Source organism: Chiloscyllium plagiosum, chromosome 1 (genome assembly GCF_004010195.1).
Source record: "Chiloscyllium plagiosum isolate BGI_BamShark_2017 chromosome 1, ASM401019v2, whole genome shotgun sequence".
In the NCBI taxonomy this organism is placed as follows: Eukaryota; Metazoa; Chordata; class Chondrichthyes; order Orectolobiformes; family Hemiscylliidae; genus Chiloscyllium; species Chiloscyllium plagiosum.
The window spans coordinates 148,967,832-148,986,898 of record NC_057710.1 but is presented as its reverse complement, the minus strand read 5'-3'; the positions used below and the strand labels follow the sequence as shown (position 1 = coordinate 148,986,898).

Below are 19,067 nucleotides of genomic sequence, written 5' to 3'. Positions count from 1 at the left end.
CCCCTCTCCGGCCTATCACCCTCACCTTAACCTCCTTCCACCTATTGTATTCCCAACGCCCCTCCCCCCAAGTCCCTCCTCCCTACCTTTTATCTTAGCCTGCTTGGCACACCCTCCTCATTCCTAAAGAAGGGCTTATGCCCGAAACGTCAATTCTCCTGTTCCTTTGATGCTGCCTGACCTGCTGTGCTTTTCCAGCAACACATTTTTAAGGTTTATACACATTCAGGTTTCCATGCATCCACCTGACTATCTCGTTTAAATTCTACCCAATCCACTAGAAAGTCCCTCCATCAAGATATTGGTCCAAGCCTTTTGGAGATGCATCTGTCCAGATTGTCTGCTCCAAAACATGGGAACATAGGAGCAGTCGATAATTGAGCCCCTTGAGGCTGCTCCACCATTTTTGATAACAGATGATCATGAACACAGCATCATATCCCACACAATCACTGTATCTCTTGATGTTGTTAGTACCTAGAAATCTAGAAATGTCAATCTTGAGAGCAAATAATAATGATTGAGTTTCTACTGTCCTCTGGATGAAGAATTCCCCCTTCTCTGAGCGAAGGAATTCCTCCTCGTTTCAGTTGTCTTATTCTGAGAGACTGACCTCTGATTCTAGACGTCCCAACTAGGGGAAACATGCTTTTTGTATCCATCCTGTCAAATCCTTTAAGTATTTACTTTTTAGTTTCTGATTTGTCTGTTCATGATTGTATCTGGGTGTATCTTTTTTCTCCTAGGAATTCTTAGGTTAGAGAGAAGAAGGTTGAGAGATGACTTAATTGCGACATAAGATAATCAGAGGGTTAGATAGGCTGGATAGTGAGAGCCGCTTTCCTCAGATGGTGATGGCTAACAGAAGGGGACATAGCTTTAAATTGAGGGATGATAGATATAGGACAGATGTCAGAGGTAGTTTGTTTACTCGGGGTAGTATGGGCTTGGAACACAATGCCTGCAACAATAGTAGACTTGCCAACTTTACCGGCATTTAAGTAGTCTTTGAATTGACATATGGACAAAAATGGAATAGTGTAGGTTAGATGGGCTTCAGATTGGTTTCACAGATCGATGCAACATCGAGGGCTGAAGGGCCAGTACTACGCTCTAGTGTTCTATGTTCTAAAATGCCCTGGTAAAACTAAAGCATAATATCCTCCACTTCATATTAAATTCCTCTTTTAATACAAGGTATTATGTAGTGCAATCAAGAGCTTTTTAATTGTTTGTATTTGCATACTAACTTTTGTGAATAATATTCTAGAACATCTAGATCCTTCTATATCTTGAAATTTTGCAGTTGTTTTCTGTTGAGATTTTTATTAGTCATGACACAATTTCTCATTTTCCCATCTTATGGTCCATTTGCTAGACTATTGTCTATTCAACCTGTCCTCATGTGTTGTGATGTCCTTATATTTGGGTTCTTATACGTCACTAACAATTAGTGAATATATTCCATGTGCTAACATCCACAGGAAATTTTCCAGTATTAAAATCCAATTCCTTCAACATGAGGGTCTTATCTATTGTTGTTTCTGTAGTCAGATTTTCTTGGAAATTGGCAAGATTTGAATTGCATGCCATTATGTTTCCATTTTTTAAACTTTATATCTTGAAATCAATTGATCATAAAAGATAATCCAGACTTGTGTGCAATTTAATTCATGTAAAAAGGTTTATACAAAGTGCATACTTATCACAATTAAAGCACTTAGCCTAGCCGAGAGGAAAACAACATTATTTTTCCCTAATCCTCCTCATGATTTTTATTCTGGATAATGAATTAAAAGTTGTAAGGATCTTGGTTTATTTGAAAGGATTGTGCAATTTAGTTTCCAGTATATCTCTGACAAATATATCAGGTATTTAGTGCTCTTTCAAGGCAATCATTTGCATCCACGTTTGTGATGTACAAGTTGTTCTTCTGTAACACTGTAGTTGCATTCCAGCGAAACCTTGTTTAAACGAAATAATGGAGCCTATGGGAAAAGTGGGGTTGAGGCAGACCAACAATAAGAATCAGTCACGATCGCTCAAAAATCACTCAAGTCTGACACAAAGTGGAGGACAGCCTGAATGAAAGTATAAATCATATTTATCAATGAAACAAAGTAAACTTAAGATAGTACATTTAAAAAATATTGTTAATGCAGAGACAGAGGGTCATCATGGTGTGTAAGGTAGACTCCCTCACTCGTGTTAAGCGACCTAAATCTCTCATTCTCTCTTTATGCTCAAAATGCTTTTCAACATCTAGCTTCTCTTCCAGTGTTATAGCGTTTATTTTGCATTCACAACCTGCAATTTTATCACCAGGATGCTTCTTGCTAACATTATTATCACTATGCCCCTCCATTTTCTTTTTCAAGAAAAGGGATAATCTCACAGTAGTGTACCTTTCATAGGAAGCTGATCAATGTATCTCTCTCAGAAAGCTGCTCTCTGTAAAGTACTTCTCACAGAAAGCTGCTTTGTTGGTAGCTAACATCAGCGCATGTGCAGAACGGCATCAAGACCGGTGCTGAAATCGGCACATATGCGGAGAGTTTGGCATGAGCATTGGCACATGTGTAGGACAGCAGCAAGGCCAGCGCTGACATCTGTGCATGCGCAGAATGGCGTGGAGATGTTAGCGCCAACATCAGCGCATGCGTAGAATGAAGCGTGCAGGATGCTCACTGCTGGAATCGCGCTATCGCGAATAGAGGTAAACATTCTCAAAAATACCGGTCCTTAATTCCTCAGCAATGTTAAAGCAAATTGCACTACCGAAACGTACGTTATTTGAGAACTACCTGTGAATGAAAGCCACTTCTAATTTACTATAATTATTACCCTTCAGGCCTGTCTGGTCCACCTGGTGCTGGAAAGTCAACGTTTATTGAAACGTTTGGGAAGATGCTGACAGGGAAGGGTCATAAAGTTGCTGTTCTAGCTGTTGATCCATCTTCAAGAACCTCTGGTGGTAAGTGTGAAGTTGCATTTATTAATCTTTTGTGAATGGAATCCATTAAGTTGAAGTGTAGACTTAATAAGGCAATGCTCTTGTTGAAGATGCTGTCTGAGTAATGGAATTCCTGATTCTACCCAGGTCGTGGGAAGCTAATTGAAAGGTGGAGGGATGATATGAAAATTCATAGTTCATGTTTACCGCCTCAATAATGATTTCAATTCAGGGGAGAGCCAGACTCATACATTAGTACTGCTTCTCACATAATGCAAGGTATAATCAAGAAGGGAGAGGTATTTTCACTGGGCTCGTAATCCAGAGACCAGGTATTGTTCTGGGGGCCTTGGTTCAACTCCCACCATTATAGATGGTGAAACTTGAATTCAATAAAAATCTGAAATTAGATGTTGTTTGTAAGATCCTATTCTGTTCACTAATGTCCTTTTACAAAATCTGCCGTCTTTACCTGTTCTGTGTGGCTCCAGACCCACAGCAATGTGGTTGACTCTTACCTCCAAATTTCTACATATGTACCCAGTTGTGTCTTGTACACAAAAAGCAGTTCAAATTCAGTTTGGCTAATTATCGCCTCACCAATCTACTCTTAATCTTCAGTAAGGTAATAGATGATGTTGTTAACAGTGCCTCCAAACTGCACTTGCCCTGCTCACTAATGCTCAGTTTCGGTTCTGACAGGGCTGCTCAGCTCTTGAGTTCATTATTGCCTTGTTTTAAACATGAGGAAAATGTACTACATTTCAAAGATGAGATGAGAGTTACTGTCCGTGACATTATGGCACTTTTGACAGAGTGTGACATCAAGGAGCCATAGCAACACTGGAGTCAATGGGAATCTGGGAGAAAACTCCCTAGTTGGAGTCATACTTGGCACAAAAGAAAATGGTTGAGGTCAGTCATCTCTGCGCCACGACGTCCATACAGGAATTCCTCAAGGTGGTGTCCTCGGCCCAATTATCCTCTATTACTTTATCAATGACTTACCCTCCATTACAAGGCCAGCAGGGGAGGATGTTCACTGCAATGTTCTGCACCATTTGCAATTCCTCAGATCCTGAAGCAGTCCATGTCCAAATGCAGTGAGACATGAACACGTTCCATACAGGGGCTTGACCCATGCATGTCAGGCAATGACCATTTCCATCAAGAGAATATAACGATAGCCTTTTAACATTCAGTGACATGACCGTCGCTAAGCAATCACTGTCCATATCCTGGGATTGACATTGACATTGACCAGAAACTGAGCTAGTCTGGCCAAATAAATAAATAAGTAGCTAGGAATCCTGCAGTGAGTAACTCACCTGAGTCTCCAAACCTATTCACCATCTATATAAGGCATATATCAGTAGTGTGATGGAATACTCCCTACTTGCCCAGATGAATTGGATGAGTACAGCTTCAACAACACTCCACAGGCTTGATGCCATCCAGAACAAAGCAGCCCACTTGATTAGCACCATATCTACTCCTTCCATCACCCATGCTTTGTCATATCTGCAAATGCACTGGAGCAGTTCAAGGACTTTTAGGTAGCAACTTCCAATGCCATAGCCACTAACATATCTGAGCATGAGGGTAGCAGATACATGGGAGTGCTGCCTGCAAGTTCCTCTCCTAGCCACTCTCACCTTCCTGACTTGTAAATACATACCGTTTCTTCAGTGTTGGTCAAAATCTTGGAACTTTCTTTATGATGGCATTGTAGGTCTGAAGTTCCTCAGTTCAAAAAGGTAACTCGCCAACACCTGCTTTGGGCAGTAATTGTTAGCCCAGACAGCGATTACTCATTTCCCATGAATGAATTAAAAAAAGATTTAGTGGATATGGAGGTCTGACACAAGCAATCTCAGAAGTTCCACTTTAATCTTCATGCACATGAAGAAAGAAACTAGCTGATATTTTTAAAGATAAAACAAGAATTTCCAGTATGCTTTCTGATTGCAGATTGATCTGTTAGGCTTACACATTGAACTCTGGGAGCTTAAACCCTACCCGCCCCCTTTTTTTAAATTGCTATACACATGCAAACAATATACAAAGAGACAAGGCAAGACCAAAGTATAATTGGTAAGGAAGGGAAAAGTCTGGCACCACTTGGGATCTCAGATGTCATTGAATTTTCTTTCCGTTCATTCTGCTCTCTTTCAGTTCTTTGCTGATCAGGGAATATAGTTTGCATGCTGATACTGTTTTCCCTTCTGAGGAAGGGTCATTGAACCCAAAACGTTACCTGATTTCTCTCCACATATAGTGCCAGACCTGCTGAGCTTTTCCAGCAATTTATGTTTTTGTTACTGTTTTTCTTTCAGTCAGAATTCGCCCATTTCAGTGTCTCTGAAAGTGCTTTTCCCTTTCTTTCTTTCAATAAAGAAATTGGCAATGACAGCAGTTTACAGATAAATGACGAATTACAATCAACCACCAGGAGATTTTCTGTTAGTTCTTACACTGGAAGGAGAGAGTGATTTAGATTCAGGGTTGGGATGCTATTTGAAGGGTTGGTGCAGACTTGATGGGTGAATGGTCTCTTCTACACTGTAAGGATTCTGAGACGTACGGAGTATGGGGCTGATTTGCAGTTTTCAAAGAACTGGTAGAGAGGCTTGACAGGCCAAATATCATCCTCCTGTGTTAGAAGATCCTTTAGTTAATTTGTTTGTTTTTCTTTGATAGCTTGCTGGTCTTTTACTAATTTTTTTAATCCACTTTTGATGTTTTTAAAATTTGTTAGTTATGAAGTCACACTGAAGTGTGGAATATTTTTGTACGGGAATAAATGACAATGTTCAAATTTGGAACATTACAAAATTACAACACACTCTCGGAATGGTGTCAAACATATTGGTATTATTAAATTTCTTGGAATAATTTGATATTAATTTTGCCATTTCAACTTTCAGGATCACTCTTAGGTGACAAAACAAGGATGACTGAACTTTCAAGGGATATGAATGCTTATATCCGTCCATCACCAACTTCGGGAATGTTGGGAGGAGTAACCAGAACCACAAATGAAGCTATTATTTTATGTGAAGGGGCAGGATATGATCTAGTTCTTGTAGAGACTGTAGGTAAGTTTAATACTTATACTGTTTTAGAAAATCTTAACATGTACTAAATGCATGTCATTTCTTCGGTAGAAACTGAATTAATCATTCTATTTAATTGGCCACTTGCAGTATCACATTTCTATCATTAAATGTTTTGTATTTACAGTGGGCCAAACAGTAAAAATCGTACTTCATTCAGCAAATACATGCATTGTGATTTTCATAAAAACATTCACGAGTTGATTATAAAATCTGGTTTAAAAATGAACAAATGTGATAATCATGTAGTAGCAATGAATAGACAAGTTCAACAGTTAATTGAACTGGTGGATGGGATATTGATTGAAGTCTAATTAAAATTATATTGATTATTTCAAACTACTGCATCTTTCCTATATTGTAGGTAGATGTACATGTATGTTTTATCATTTAAGTATTCAATTGAGGATTCATTTAACAAATAGGGCTGCATTGGTGCCTTTGTGTCCTGCATGGAGTTGAATATAATTGTTCTTCTGAATTGCGTTGTTTACTCAGGATGGAGGTAATCAGTTCTGAAATTGGGTAGATTGCATGGAGACTTTCTAAACTTCATACAAATTTTAACTTTTTCATGTCACAAAACTCAAAACCTTGTAAATAAAGAGCATTGAAGTACAAGTGATATTGACACTTAAAATCAATCATAGCACTTGCATCTGTATTCTTTCAGTTTGACAGTTTGCATTTGAGAGATCAGGATATGGTCAACAAAAGGATGGATGAAGTCAGTGTAGATCAGCAACAGCCTGGGAAAAGGAAAGATGAAGGATCTGAGAATGAGCATCCATTTATTGGTTTTGCAACCTATTTTTGTGTACTTGGTCCTCCTGCTGCAAGTTGACCTGAAACTGTATACCATAGACTTTTTATCTGTATCAAGATGATTATTTTTTATTCATTAATGGCATGTGATGGCTCAGTCAGCATTTAATGTCCATCCCTAGTTGTCCTTGAGAAGGCTGTAGTCTTGAGCAACTACAATCCATTTAGCGTAACTAGACTATTAGGAAGAGAGTTGCAGGAATTTGATCCAGTGATCATGAAGGGCAAGTTGCAAGCCATGGTGTGCCATGTATCACCACCTAGATGGTAGTGGCAGTGGGTTTGGAATGTACTATCTAAGGACCCTTGACAATTTTCTGCAGTGCATCTTACAAGTGATACATATTGCTGCTACTGAGCATCAGTAATGGAGGAGTAAATGTTTGTGGAAGTGGTGACAAGTGTCTTGAGTATTGTTGGAGCTGTAGTCATTCAGGCAAGTGGGAATATTCAATCACACTCCTGACTTGTGACTTGTAGCTGGTGGTCATGAGGTGAGATATTTGCTGTAAGATTCCTAACCTTCGATCTGTTCTTGTAGCTACTGCATTCATATAGCTGGTCAAATTCCATTTCTGGTCAATGGCAAAACCCTAGGAAGACAGTGGAGGATTCAGTGATAATGCCATTAAATGTCAAGAGAAAGTTGCATTCTGTCTTGTGGAGATGGTCATTGCCTGGTACTTGTATGGCATAAATGTTAAACACCACTTATCAACCCAAACTTGGAATTGTCCAGATCTTACTGCATTTGGACATGGACTGCTTCGGTGTATTTGCCTAGCTTCATATCAAGGGCATGCACTCATTTGTCAGTCTTTTTGCATGGCAGTACACTTATGAGAATTTAATTTTATGCTGTTAATCCTACTGCATTTACTAACTCTGAGTTTCAAGGATCGCACAGTCTAGAGTTAGCAACTGTCACATTATCTGCATATTTCCAGTATTTGAGGCCAGCACAAGAAGACAAATGTGGGCCAGATTTTCCATGAAGTGGCAGTTTCTACAGTTTGACACTCCTGTTCTTTTTTTTGCAGAAGAGGAGAGCTATGCATTTAAGAGCATATTCCACTTGAGTTACCCACAAAAAATGTGGACCCGTAATTCCATTCCAATGGATCTTTCATTAGTGTAGGACAGTCAGAGGAAGGCAACCCACGGACCCTTTTTGCAGCAGTCGGCTGCTGTATTTTAAAACTTAAAGGTTCCCAAAGCCACTTTGACAGTTCCTGTCTTTGGGTGGGGTGTTGATTCATGTCCAGTAGTACTGTGTGGGGGTTTGATCTGGTGGCCAGCATTGTGGAGATCTGGTTTAGTAGCAGCAGGTGGTTTTGGGTCTGGTTACAGGGCAAGCATGTCCGATCTCTGGGACTGTGGTCATGTGTCTGAGTTGGGGCTGTTGGGTCCCATGGTGGAGGAGGATGTTGGATCCTGAGGGTGATAGAGAATTGGGGAAGCAATCGTTGAAAGTTTATGGAACGATGTACCATAAATTTTAAAATGTGTGTCTGTCTGCACCAGCTGAAGGCTGCAGCTATGGCTTGGGCTGCTTCCTCTATTCAATGGAGCATTGTTAACTGTGCTGCTTATCTGTTTATGACTCGTGAAAAGTATGGGTTGAGAGATATGAGGGCTAAAAACTGTTATGTTTTTATACTATACACAGAGGTCTGATGAGAGTCCATCAAGTGAGAGCTTGACTGCTACTCTGGTGTTGGCTCCGGACCTCTTGCCAGCTAAGCTAAAATAACGAGGTTAATGAAACTTTGGCGTGGTCTGGAACTTAGTGAGTCAACAGGGGCATCCGGTCAGAGACTAGGAAGTGTACACGGTCTGGGGGTGATGTAAGCATTGATTTTCTTTGATTTATTATTGTTACGTACCTAAGTACAGTGAAAAGTTTTTTGTTTTGTGTGTAGCACAGGCAGATCATAACATAAAAGACATAAAGATTGTAGAGTGCTTTAGACAGAGCGAAGCATACAAGGTTATGGCTGTACGAAAGCAAGATCAGCATTAGATTTGAAACTAGAGAGATCTGTTCAGCAGTCTTTTAACATCAGGGAAGAAGCTATTTTTGAACCTGTTGATACATGTGTTTAAGCTTCTGCGTCTTCTGCCTGGTGGAAGATGTTGGAGGAGAGTATAACTGGGGTGAGAGGGGTCTTTGTTGTCTGATGTTGGGTCAGTTTAAAAGTGACTCAAGAATTAGACTTTGTAGTTAATAGTCTAACACTTTATGATTTGTTATGGAGATTTTCAGAGGGTTTTAGGTGTAGAAAAATTACCCAGAGGAAAATTCAATTTTTTATATCTATGCTGGCATAACAGCTGTCTAGCCAGCAGACTCTTTGTCCCTATAATTTTAGAAAGGAGCATTTTGCACATGTGTCGTTATGCACATTGAGGTATTTTAAAGATGCTTACACAATAGCTCGAAGTTGGAGCTAATATTAGTACACCAAGGGCAACACTATCTGAAATCTTAATGAGTCATGGGAGAACTGTGTATTTCTTTAACTGTTGAGATTTCAGGAATAATAAAGGTGCAATGTAGCAGCTGAATCCAATGATTAGATTAGATTCCCTACAGTACGGAAACAGGCCCCTCAGCTCAACAAGTCCACACTGACCCTCCGAAGAGTAACCCACCCAGACCCATTCCCCTTCCCCATATTTACCCATGACTATGGGCAATTTAGAATGACCAATTCACCTAACCTGCATATCTTTGGAGTGTGGGAGGAAACCGGAGCACCCAGAGGAAATCCACGCAGACATGGGGATAATGTGCAAACTCCACACAGTCAGTCGCCCAAGGCAGGAATCGAACCTGGGTCCCTGGTGCTGTGAGGCAGCAGTGCTAACCACTGAGCCACCGTGCCGCCCCAGGGAAAGTAAGCAAAAGAATAAAGGTTTCACATTTTTAATACTTTTGAAATACAATTCTTTACTTTTAGTTGTTTATTTTCAGATGTGAATACTTGATTGTATTATGAACCCTTGCAACAAAGTTCAAAAAGATACTTGCATTGTTAATTACAAGAATAAACGTTGTGGAAGTTTAATGGACAATTAATGTGAAATTATACCAACTTCCAGAAGTGCAAGTGAAGACTGAAATACTATTTTCCTTCCGTTAAAAACAGAGCAGCTTGAGCTAGCCAGCAACCTGAAAATTTGCAATTCACATGTCTGTCTTCCTCACCACGTACTGCTGATTGCTTTACACATTAATATTGCTTCTGTTGTTGCTTCTGTTGGTTCAGTGAGTTCTGGTTTCGCATTTTTCTTTTAAAATGAGAACTAGAAACAAAAATGAATTGTAAAACATGTCAGAATTTTTCAAGTTTTTTTTAAAATCAAACATACACTGACAAACTTGAGTTTTGCTTTTTAAATAAATTTAAAAATACCATGTACCTGTAAGTAAATTTACATGTTTGAACATTTGTTAACTGTGTTTCATTTTGACCATGAGTTAAGCAATGATGTTTCCAACAAGACCAAATTTAACCATCTGTCCTTAGCATTCCATTGTAGTATCAGTGCTGAACCTGCCTCGCCATAAAATTACTGTCTAGCAGACCTGTAAGGAGGCTGAAAATTCTGCACCAAGTTATTCAGTTTCTGACTCCAAAAAGCATTTTGCCATCGACATGGCAAAAGTCAACATTGTCATAGAACACTTTACCCTTATCTGGATGAGTGCTGCTCCAACAGCATTGAAACTTCAGTCATCCAGGGCAAATTAGCCAGTTTGATCACCAACTTATTCATGAACTTAAACCTTTACTCTGCTGAACCACATTGGCAGTAGTATGAACTGCCTCAGCCCGCTAAGGCTCCATACATATGAAATTATGAATAAGAAGTCAGAGTAAGTCAGTCAGCTCCTCTAGCCTGCTCTGCTATTTAATAAGCTTATGGCTGATCTGATTGTAGCCTCAAATCCGCATTCCTGCCTACCTCAATAATCTTCCAACCTTTGCTGAACAAGAATCTATTTACTTCTGCCTTCAAATTATTCAAGGGACCTGCTTCCTTTTCAGGAAGAGGATTCCAAAGATACTCAATCCACTCAGAATTATTTTTCACCTACTCTCTGTTTAATAGAAGATCCCTGATTATTGAAATAGTGACCCCCAAATCTAGATTCTTGCAGAAGAGGAAACACCCTCTCCACATCTACCTGTTAAGACCCCTCAGGATTTTATCTGTTTCAGTCAAATCACTTCATACATTTCTGAACTCCACTGGACACAAGCCTGGCCTGTCCAAACTTTTCTTATAAGACAACTCACTCATTCAAAGTAAACTTGCCCTGAATTGACTCCAAAACATTTACATATTTTCCTTAAATAAGGTAACAAATACTGTGCACAGTACTCTAGTTGCAGTTTTACAATGCTCTGTATAACTGAAGCATAGCCTCCCTTTTGTATTCAATTCCTCTCTCGGTAATCAATATAATTCTATTAGCCGCCTTGTTGTATCTGCATCCTAATTTTTTTGCAATTCATGCATGATGACACCCAGATCCCTGTGTTTTCCTGCATTCTTTCACCATTTAGATGGTTTGCATTTTTATCCTTCCTGCCAACATGAACAATTTCACATTTTTCCACATTAAATCCCATTTGCCAGCTTACTTAACCTATCCACCTTTTTTTTTTAACGTCCTTATGTCGTCTTCCACAAGTTAGTTTACAGCCTATCTTTGTGTGGTCATCAAATTTTGGATACCATTCCTTTTGTCTCTTTGTCTGTTTTATCTAATTGTGAACTATTGAGTTCCCAGTACTGATCACAATGGTGCACTATTTATTACATCTTGCCAATCTGAAAAAGATCCATTTACATCATCACATAGTGTTCTATGTACACCATCTCCCTGATTCCTGTTAGGCAAGCAATATTCTATCTGTGCCAAATGCTGTCCATTACACCAGGTGTTTTCATTTTCTGCATAACCTTTGATGTGACACCTTGTCAAATGCCTTCTAGAGACGTCAGTGTCATGTCCTCTGGTACCCTTTATTCACAGCAAATGTTACCTCCTCAAAGAACTTGAAGTAATTTGGTTAAACATGATTTCTCTTTCACAAAGCCATGTTGAATCTGCCTGATTATCTTGAATTTGTCCAAGTGTCCTCCTGTAGCATTCATAATTTCTAACATCTTCCCTGCATGACAGAAATTAAGCTGTCCTTTCCTACCTTCCAAGTCTAATACTCTACTATCCTGAAGATCAGTGGCATCAGGTGCCACCACCTCCATGTTCTCCTTAAAGCGCACACTGTTTTTGACTCAGAACTATGTTGCTGTACCTTCACTTCACTGGACCACAAATCTGGAAGTTCTTTCATCACAGTGCTGCAGTTGTTTCTATACCAGATGACTTTAGCAGTTCAAGATGATGTCTGTCCACCAGCTTCTTGAGGGGAGTTAGGGTGAGTGACAGATGCTCTCATTCTACAATGGAATAAAACTTTAAATAACTCAGTTCATACCTTGCCATTATTAATGAACTTCACTTGCTCTTTAAACTGATCATTTTACTGCTTGCATTTGTAAGATGAAAGCTGAAGATGTTGCACAATGGATGATAGCATTGACAGGTCAGAAGAAGACTACTAAACCAATTGTACCCCTATTTTGTTTTAGAGAGTTATCCAAATTGCCTATTCCCCACAATTTATTCCCCTTTCAAGTCTTAATTACCTCCTCAAAGAACTGGTCACCTCATTAAAGGAAAGATGTGGAAGCTTTAGAGAGGGTGCAGATGAGATTTCCCAGGATGCTGCCTGCACAGGAGGACATGTCTTATGAAGAAAGGTTGAGGGAGCTAGGGCCTTTCTCATTGAAGCAAAGAAGTAGGAGAGGTGACTTGATAGAGGTGTACAAGAGGTTGAGAGGCATAGATAGAGTGGATAGCTGGAGACTTTTTGCCATGGTGGAAATGTGTATCATGAGGGGCATCATTTTAAGGTAATTGGAGGAAGGTTTAGGGGAGATAGGTTCTTTAATTGATGGGTGCGTGGAATGCACTGCCATTGGTGTCAGTGTTAGTCAGACATATTAGGTACATTTAAGCGATGCTTGGATAGGCATGTGGATGATAATAAAATGAAGGGTATGTAGGTTAGTCTGATCTTAGAGTGCGATAAAAGGCTGGCACAACATCGAGGGTTGAAAGATCTGTACTGTACTATGTTCTATGTTTTAATTCAGTCCGTATTGAAATTTAATATTTAATTTGCTTTCAGGCAGTGGCATCTAATTCGTAGCATTTTCTCTGGTTCATTGAGTACTTTAGATCTGCATCTGCAGATGACCAACCCAGAGTAGAAAAAATTCACCCTACTTTTTTTCTCATCCATGCATTTATTACCTCTCGACTTGACTATTCCAATACCGTTCTGACTGGTTTTCCATGTTGTACCTTATGTAAGTTTGAGGCTGTGCAGAGCCCTTCTGGTCATGTTCTAGCTCCTACCAAGTCTTGTTTTAACCATCAACAGTGTTTTCACTGGCACACATTGGTTCCTGTTTGAGCAACGCTTTGATTTTACAGTTCTTACCTTTAGATTCAGTCTTATCCTTGCTTTACTTCATTTACTCAACCTAATTGGAAACTACTTGTTCTTTGTGAGCAGTGGTGATGTGCAGATGGGTTTATTGGTGACAATATTAAAAGTAAAGAAATTCTGGTTTGAAATTTTGCCATAGCTTTGGAGAGTGACAAAAATGGTCTTACTGGCGCAGCTATTGATTATGTATGAACAGCAACAATTTAATATCCTGTTTAAATATGTTTCCAAAATTTGGCTAAAATAAGAACCAACAATAAAAAAAAATTGGAAGCTCAGAAACAATTGCAGAGATTTAGAAGAGAGAAACATGCCTGTTTTGTTACTAGTGGAAATAGAGCATTTTGTCTTAGCTGCATTGTTTGTCATGTTAGCTTTGAACATTACAAGTAATCTTGAACTGCGAGTGAATGTGAAAACCTGAAGGTGAATCCATAAATTAGGGAGACATACTACCTGTGGCCTGCTTGCCTGACTGCCTTTGCTGCAATTTTATGAACAGTGGAGGCAACATTGGATGGGTTGCCTAGCCTACCCATGACCCAGTTTTGGCCCTTGGGAGGTCAATCAGTGTTCTCATTGCATTTTTGGTTTACTGGGCAATGAGAGAGACTGTTGCTCAGTGTATTACACGGTACAGAGTTGATGACAGACAGATATAAGCATTCATATCCCTCGAAAGTTTAACTTTTTTAAAGTCACTCCTGGGATAATCATAGTGCCTGCCCAGGATTATTTCATCCCTGATGAAGGGCTTATGCCCAAAATCCTCCTCCTCCTCAAATGCTGCCTGACCTGCTGTGCTTTTCCAGCTCCACACTTATTGACTCTGATCTCCAAGATCTGCAATATTCACTTTCTCCAAGATTATTTCATGCCTTCCATCAATAATCTGAACTTGTATTTATGAACTGCCTTTAATGGGAGTAAAAGTTGGAGGTTTGAATATTTGTTTTCTGATCCTCATTGGCTACATAAGTGATTCTGCAGAACTGGGGTGCTAATGTTGACCAGTTGCTTAGAGAGGATGAGATGGACAGAGTAATTAGTTTGATGCAGTGACATTGCATAAATGCCATCAAAATGCTGCATCACTCTGAGGCTAACATGTAGTTGGCGGTTCATATGGCTTCTGTCCTTGCTCTAGGTGATAGATGTGGGCTTTTAAAAGTGCTGCCATGGGAATCTTGGCAAGTTCTGCATGGTATCTTGTAGATGGTGCAATCTACAGCATTGTAGAGGAATGGATATAGTGCTAATCAAATAGGCTAGTTTGCTCTGGAAGGTGTCATGCTGCTTGTTTTGAGGCAACACTCATGTAGGTGCAAAGAAGAGTCATTTTATTTTTGTGTATTTAAAAACTGTGGTCTTCAAGGACAACTAATTGTTTAAAAACCGTGAATTTGTTGGGATGGCTGCATAATTTCACAGCAAGAAATTACGTACCTGTTATGAACTTTTTGTGACTGGATTCCTGCAATGTGCAGACAATGAGGAGTCAAGGACTTGGTCACAAGTGAACATGGCTGGGTTCTTCGTGAACTGAGCAATTTGGGGCTGGAAACAAGTTAGAGGCGTAGACACACAGAAAGATATAGAAGGTTGTACTGTTGTTCTCTACGCAGAAGCTGTTCGCTGCAACAGTTTAAAATTGAAGCAAGCCAGTTACCTGTCATGGAAATTAAATCGACTCAACTCAAATACTAGCAAAAGCAAAGAAAAAGCTTTATTGTAACCTCTGCAGGGGACCCAACACACTTGGCAAAATGCCTCATGTAAGGGCCCTGAACAGCTTTCACATTCTCTTTATACTATACTTCGCTTATCCTTATCACATGGTCAAGGAACATTCGACCTCCTTTCCACATATGGAGTTGTTTTTCTCATTCCTTTGCTGTTGATATAATTGCTTACTGCCCTTATGTTTTCCCTGACTCTGCTGAATTCGACTGCTTGCAAGTCTTGCAAGGCCAGGCTGCTTGCAAAATTCAGCAAAGTCAGGCAGTCTACCTAAAGATTTAGTAAAGAATTAGATTTAGCAAAGTATTCTCTTTCAGATTTCACAGTAAATGTTAATTTTGTTAATTTTCCATTACATTTCCCCACTTTTGTCATTTTATGACAATAAGGATAAAAAAAATAGAGCCAGATAGCTATACATCGGCGATCTTAACAGCTGTCTGTGTTGTAAGGAGCACTTGAAACGGTCCCAACCACCTCTTCGCCTTCCAGCTTTCCCTCCTGAAGTCTTTCACCACTATCCAGTCTCCAGGTTCTAGATTATGCAGCTTCCCTTCTGAAGGTAGGGGTAGTACTGCTTTCAGTTGATTCTGTATTTGAGACAAAAGTGTCGAGAGTTTTATAAGTAATACAACATTGCATCCTCACAGCGGTCTGTTATCTGTCTTACCTTAGGTCTTGGGCCAATTTCTGTATTAGGCGGCCTACCAAACAAAATCTCAAACAGGCTAGGATTAGCTCTTCCTCTCCTCCTAGATCTATATACATTAGCATAATCAGAAGTGCCTTTGTCCATGTCACCCCCAGTTCCTCTCAACATTTTGTCAATTTATTTTTAGGATAGCATTTTCTCTTTCCACTGCCCCACTGCTTGCTGGGTGGTAGGTACAGTGTTGTCTCATGTTTATTCCCAAGTAATTACTGATGTGCTGCAAGGCATTATTGACAAATGGTGTCCCATTGTCACTACTAAGCCTTTTAGGGATGCCCCATCTCACAATTATTTCAGTTAGCAAAGCCTTGGCTACTGCATTGGCATCCTGTTTAGACGTGGGAATGCTTCCACTCATTTGGAAAACATATCAACTATTACCAGACAATACCTTTTCCTTTTGCTGGGTGTTAAGTTCAATAAAATCCATCTGTAAATGTTCAAAAGGTCTTTGGGGTTGGAGGTGTGCTGCCTGACTCATCTGTATTCCCCTTGCCATATTATTAGTGGCATCATTTACAATATTTCTGGGAGTAATGAGTGTACCAGTGTGCCAAAATACTGTCATACATTTCTAGCAGCTGTTCCTGTGAGCTGTGACTTTTTGAATTGAATAATCTGACATTTTTCAAGTGAATCAGTCATTCTGTACTCCTTACAAACCAGTGGGAGCTTCCAGAAAGAGACAACTGAACACCAAGGGTATAGTTAGCTGAAATAGGATTATCTAACATCAGAGTTGGGAAGCAAACACCACAACTCACTTTCCAGTTTTTTAACCTCAGCAGTAGTCTATTTTCCCTAATTATTTTTCTCTTTGTATGTGTAAGGGTAAGTTTATAAGGCGATTAGTGTTTTAGTTGGTATTGTTATATACCCGATAGTTTGTCTCGATAGCTATACCAGATACCCGATATACCCGATACCCGATAGCTATAGTCTAATTATTTCTGACAAATAAGCAAATTCTAATAAATAACATTTTGTTGTTTAGTGCAGAAACCTTGGTCTGAAAGTCAGGTAATTTTGGGTACTCTGTTCACCTAAAAATAAATGTTATATTTAGTATGATTCCACAGTAGGAGGGCTTAATTCATGGCAAACAATCCAGTGGACTCTAACAAAGTTAGAGGGCTCTTGGTCCCTTTTCTTCAAAGGAAGACTTCAAGTACATGCCTCTGCATCCCTTGATGAGTTAACTCTGATTCTTTCTGGAGAAGGATTTAGTTTTTCTTCCAGAGAATTTGTTGAAATTTAAAATATTGGTAAATGGAATAGGCTAGGCAGAGATATATCCCAGTTCTGTTGTACAGTGGATGATGACTTCTTTTCTATGCTAGTAGTAATCAGGGTTGTAAAGAAAATGCCTACAGTTGGAATTGATTTACTATGAAGTGATGGCCTGGCAGGAGTAGAAATCATACCTTTAGCTATAATCATGGAAAACCCATTTGAGTCTAGAAATACTAACAGATTCTGGGTATTTTTTATCATATGTTGTGACCAGAGCAGTGGCTAAACAAAGTCTCTCGAGGTCACAATGCCACAAGCAGATGCTCTGTTTAAGGATATTCAAGAGATTTTGGACATTCTTTCATCTATTGAAGCTCCAGAAGTAGATCCAGAGTTAATTAAGTTAGGAAAGATTGCTCACCCTAAAGCTGAGGCTAAAAGGGTTCCATAGTGAGGAAGTGGAGACATTCTCAAAGACTTGTGGATGAAGAATGGACTTAGGTTTTGCTTGTTCATCAAATGGTGGTATTGCCAGGAATATTGTAAAGAGATATTGTAAGAAGCATGTGGAGTTCCTACAGCAGGGTGTATAAAATACAGAAACCATAGATATCAATAAATAGTTATTTTACATGGCCAGGACTTCATTAACATGTTTTATAGAACTGCATCACATGTTCCAAGGATACCTCAACCCTACTGCAAAGTCCTTTCCAAGGATGCTGCTGTGCTTTTCCAGCAGCACACTGTCGATTCTGACCTCCAGCATCTGCAGTCCTCACTTACTCCTAGTTTATTTCAACCTTCGTGCAAAGCCTCTTCCAAGGATGCCTGCCTTGAAGAAGTTCTCCTCCTCTCTCTACAACAGCCCACAAGCCTCATCCCTGATGAAGGGCATATGCTCGAAACGTCAATTCACCTGCTCCTCGGATGCTGCCTGACCTGCTGTGCTTTTCCAACACCACACTCTTGACTCTGATCTGCAGTCCTCACTTTCTCCGAGACGGTAGGAAAACCTCCACATGTAATCATACCAGCACTATTGTTTCTTAGCCAGTTTTTGAAGAACAACTTTGTGTTATTTACATGTGGGTATTACCAAAGACAAAAAAAAGGACATCAGTATATCCTTGCAATTATGTGTATGACAACTCAATACTCCGAGGACATTTCTTTTTGATTAGCCTATCTTCTTTCAACTCTGAGATTAGCGGGGTTCAAATTACGATCCAGTGAGTCGTAACCTAGGCAGGTGGGATGAATTCATTCACGCTTCTGATGTATGCCTTGGGGATGATGGACAGGCTTTGACAAGTTATTATTGTGGTTCTGTTCGCCGAGCTGGGAATTTGTGTTGCAGACGTTTCGTCCCCTGTCTAGGTGACATCCTCAGTGCTTGGGAGTCTCCTGTGAAGCGCTTCTGTGATCTTTCCTTCGGCATTTGTAGTGGTTTGAATCTGCCGCTTCCGGTTGCCCGTTCCAGCTGTCCGCTGCAGTGGCCGGTATATTGGGTCCAGGTCGATGTGCTTATTGATTGAATCTGTGGATGAGTGCCATGCCTCTAGGAATTCCCTTGGCTTTCTCTGTTTGGCTTGTCCTATAATAATAGTGTTGTCCCAGTCGAACTCATGTTGCTTGTCATCTGAGTGTGTGGCTACTAAGGATAGCTGGTCGTGTCATTTCGTGGCTAGTTGGTGTTCATGGATGCGGATCGTTAGCTGTCTTCCTGTTTGTCCTATGTAGTCCTTACATGGGATTTTGTATACTACGTTGGTTTTGCTAATGCTGGGTATCGGGTCCTTTGTCCTGGTGAATTGTTGTCTGAGAGTGGCTGTTGGTTTGTGTGCTGTTATGAGTCCTAGTGGTCGTAGTAGTCTGGCTGTCAGTTCAGA

The 19,067-nt window shown here is 39.9% G+C and overlaps 1 protein-coding gene across 1 annotated transcript in view; it reads left to right on the top strand.

Annotated features, from left to right (window-relative positions):
- Positions 1-19,067, top strand: part of mmaa (metabolism of cobalamin associated A) — a 50,051-nt gene that overhangs the window by 13,236 nt on the left and 17,748 nt on the right. The window contains exons 2-3 of the mRNA XM_043699209.1: positions 2,852-2,974; positions 5,881-6,051. Of these exons, the coding sequence (XP_043555144.1) occupies positions 2,852-2,974; positions 5,881-6,051 (294 nt within the window). The remainder of the gene's footprint in view (positions 1-2,851; positions 2,975-5,880; positions 6,052-19,067) is intronic.